At 32.4% G+C, this 3,989-nt stretch overlaps 1 protein-coding gene across 1 annotated transcript in view; it reads left to right on the forward strand.

The window, feature by feature from the left end:
- Positions 1-3,989, forward strand: part of LOC106882316 (zinc finger SWIM domain-containing protein 8) — a 32,660-nt gene that overhangs the window by 26,690 nt on the left and 1,981 nt on the right. Inside the window, exons 16-17 of the mRNA XM_052968266.1 lie at positions 876-1,249; positions 2,711-2,884. Of these exons, the coding sequence (XP_052824226.1) occupies positions 876-1,249; positions 2,711-2,884 (548 nt within the window). The remainder of the gene's footprint in view (positions 1-875; positions 1,250-2,710; positions 2,885-3,989) is intronic.

The raw sequence follows: 3,989 nt of genomic DNA on the forward strand, positions 1-3,989 counted from the left end.
TCTATAGACAATAAAAATTTTGGTTAAACTTATGGCAAAGATGCAAGAAACAATCTATAGACAATAAAAATTTTGGTTAAGTGTCATTATAAGTTATACTGTACACATCATTGTACAATGCTTTGTCGAAAGGGAAGGAATAACAATCAAAACATAGTGTCTAATGTGCTGGTAGTTTTTCTTTTCCTTTATTTTTTCATGCTAGTGATTTTTAACTATATTTAGAAGCCAGCCTAATGATTAATTTTAGAGTAACAGTAATTGCCTTTCAAAATTTTAAAATATTGGAAAAAATAAGAAAATTGCTCACCATTTTATTGTGAGGTCACTGTTAAAAAACCCTCTGCTTTTGACTATTTAAATTATTGAATAAGTGAATAGGGCTCAAGTTCTTAATTTCAAAGATTAAAAGCCTAACACTGTCACTCCTATTCCCTTCAGTTTTTGAATTAGAAGAGGATATCTAACCTTCTGTAAAAACTTTTTAAATCTCTTGACTTGAAAAAATAATTGGTTTGATTTTAGCATAGAAAAGACATGAAGTCATCTAAAATGAAACAGAGCTAACTTAGGCTTTATTTATCTTTCTTTTGTCTTTTAGATATAAATTAATTTCTCCTTCGAACACATTTTGATTATTATTACTTTGTTGCGGATATTAACAGTTATACTTGTAGTTATAGCTTATAGTTATAATATGAAAATCTAAAATGTGAACTAACTGTGAATGTGCATAAAAATTTGTTTCTCTAATTATATATATATATATATATATTTATATATAATTTCAAACTGTAATTTTACTAAGTTGACTTTGTGATGCACTTTTTATGTGTATTATATTTATGTTGTATTTGAATTTTATTTTATAATAGCTTGGGTCACTTCAGCCAGTGCATGGTGGCAACACAGCAACAGCAACTGCAGGAAATAATGTTCAACATGTGGACCAACCACCTGTGTTTACACCATGCCAGCCTACCTCCTCAAACTGTGTTCCTGGCCAGCAGCAAGGCCCACTTTGTGTTGGCCAGCAACAGCAGCAGCCTGTTGGACAGTCCAATATTCAAACCCCTTCTGCTATTAATAATCAGACACAAATGAACTACCTGATGGCTGCCTATAGAGTTGGCATGCTAGCTATGGAGACACTTGGTCGGAATGATCGTCCACATATGAAATATGCTCGCAACCCTCCCTATGGTGAGGATGTCAAAAGACTCCTTGGAGTTGCCATCAAATTAGGCAAGTAAAATTTTTTGTCATTATGAAAGAAAAAAACTATTTGGTTTGTTATATTTTCTTCAATATTCTAATTGATATAATTTTGCTTAAATGGAAACTTCAGTAATTTTTCATAGATTCTTAATTCTATTTTTTACTACAAAAGTTATCAAAAGTTTGTTTGATACAAACTTTAAAAATGCAAATTAATGTTTTTATCTCCTTTTAAATTTCTGTCAGATATTAAAAATGTGACATAACTATTAGATGCGAATTCGTTAATTACTTTTCGAGTGAACCTGATGTATTGAATGATTTCTGTAACTGTTACTTGAATGATAGATATTTTTGAATAGGAGTATGATGTCCTAATATTTATCCTAGCTTTCATGTTGTTAAGTTGTTGAGAGATGTCTCTTTGTGTAGAAATAGCAATATATGACAAGTTTTGGTCATAAGAGAAATTTGAACTCAGTACTGCAAGCTATCTATATTTTCAGTTATGTTGTGACTGTTATTTCTCAATGAGAGCTGTATTATCTTGTGGTACCTATTTATAAAATAGGCGATTAGATTGATTTGGACTTTGCCTGAGATTCATTGTGATACTAGTGATGGGTTATAAACTAGAGATCATTTGATTAAGAGCTTGACATTTTTTCACTTTGCTAGTTATAATTTACAGTGTAGTGATATATTTATTTTGGTTTTTCTGAAATCGTATGACTAAACCTTTCTGAACAAGAAAACCAAAACAAAAGCTATTTTATTTAGAGCACAAAAATATTATCTGATATATAAATAGAACATCTAACCAAGAAGCTTATCTGGTTTATTAATGGTATGTGTGTATTTGTATGTGCATATATGTCTGTGAATGTTTACAACCTATATTGAGCTATGACTACAAATGGTGACATCACAGTTTGCAGCTCAGTTACTAACAGTGATGTCACTGTTTGTGGTTGGACTGCAACCAGTGATATCTGTTGACACTTCTTGTCAAGAAACTGGTTGCTAGTTCTGTGCTTTCAGATTCACTTGGTATATAAAAAAATTTCTACTTAAAATACTGGTTACAGTTAGGGAAAAGAAGATCATCTGGCTGTAAAAATCCTGCCTTAATGTCTAAGTTATTCTTATATGAAATAAGAGACATTGAAATGAACAAATGTTACAAGCAAGAAATATTTTAAAATTTATCTTTATAACTTAATATCATTGCTTTGTTGTATTGAAAACTAAAAACAAAGAAAAAAAAATTAACTTTGTTTTGCTCTGTTTATTTTTAAATGTTTTTAGCAAACATTAATTAGTTGAGAAGACTTAGATGGATAGTTATTTGTTGGAATAACAGTTTAAGTCACCAAAATAGGATATGATTAAACAGCAATTAACCTTGGTGGCATTAGAGAATTTATATATTTATTATCCTTTGTTTGTAACTAAAATCTATCTGTAATTGAACATTTTTATTTATAGGAAGCAGTTATTTGCAGCAGTTTTGTGCCAGTGCTGTTAACGCTGTAGTCAGTCCATTCGTTCTCTACGACATTGCCTGGGAAGCTGCGCACTATCTGGCTCATAACAACCAGACTCCAGTGCACAACTGCCTGCGCTCAAACTTCCTCAACCCACTGGTGCAGAAGTGTATACAGATGTAAGTATAATAGCTGTATGATCTAATACTTATATGACTTAATGATAGTTTTTAACATTGACCTAGATATATTAAAAGATATGATTAAATTCATTATTAACCTAGAGTTTATGCACTTTAGAGAACAGAAGAAATATGTCAAACCTATGCTTATCTAATGTTATTGTTATATTGTTAAACTTTTGTAAAATTCATTGTACTTTATATATATTATACATCAAAACAACAAATCCAAGTAAACAATACCTTAGAATATGTAATTTAAAATTATCTTAGAAGAATAAGATATTGAATTATGTTTCCAGCAAGAGTTTTACAAAAGCATCAAAGGGTTAGTTAGTAAATATATTTTACATCACGACTTTTGAACATTAGTGCTGTTGGTTATAGTTTCCAATGGACCAGTTACTGGTTCACTGCATTCCTGACAGTGAGAGTAACAAGGGAATATCTATAATTCAATATAGAAGAAATAATTCAAGGAACTTCATTCATAAAGCATTGGTTTCTAAACGATATTTATATTTTTCACCAAAAGATATATATCATCATCATCATCATCATCATCATCATCATACATCTGTTTTCCATGCTGGTTTGGATTGGACAGTTTGACAGGTGCTGCACCAAACTCTGTTGTCTGCTTTGGCATGGTTTCTATGGCTGGATGCCATTTTTCATGCCAAAACCCATTCATGTATATATAGTGGGCTTTTGTGCAGTTTCTATCTACCAAATTCAACTTGCAGAAATAAGCAACCCTCTTGCCTAAGGTGGTATACAGTGAGATCATACCCAGTGTCATATGGTTGTGAATGAACTTCTTAAATACAGTCGTGTGTGCATGAGAAGACCCGGCAAGCCAAGTGAGACCAAAATCCAAGGCCTCTGCCAGGGATGTAGCCAGCCCACTTATGCATACCTTTCCTCCATTGGACACTAAACTCCGCTTGCGAAGACCTGTTGAGGCAAGTGAAATCGAAATCAATTTGACGACTGGCCCCCATGCCAACGTCTCCTCCATTGGACACTAAACTCTGCTTGTGAAGACCTGTTGGGGCAAGCGAAAGCAAAATCGTGATGGCACCACCGTTCGAGCGTGATC

This window comes from Octopus bimaculoides, chromosome 5 (assembly GCF_001194135.2).
Source record: "Octopus bimaculoides isolate UCB-OBI-ISO-001 chromosome 5, ASM119413v2, whole genome shotgun sequence".
In the NCBI taxonomy this organism is placed as follows: domain Eukaryota; kingdom Metazoa; phylum Mollusca; class Cephalopoda; order Octopoda; family Octopodidae; genus Octopus; species Octopus bimaculoides.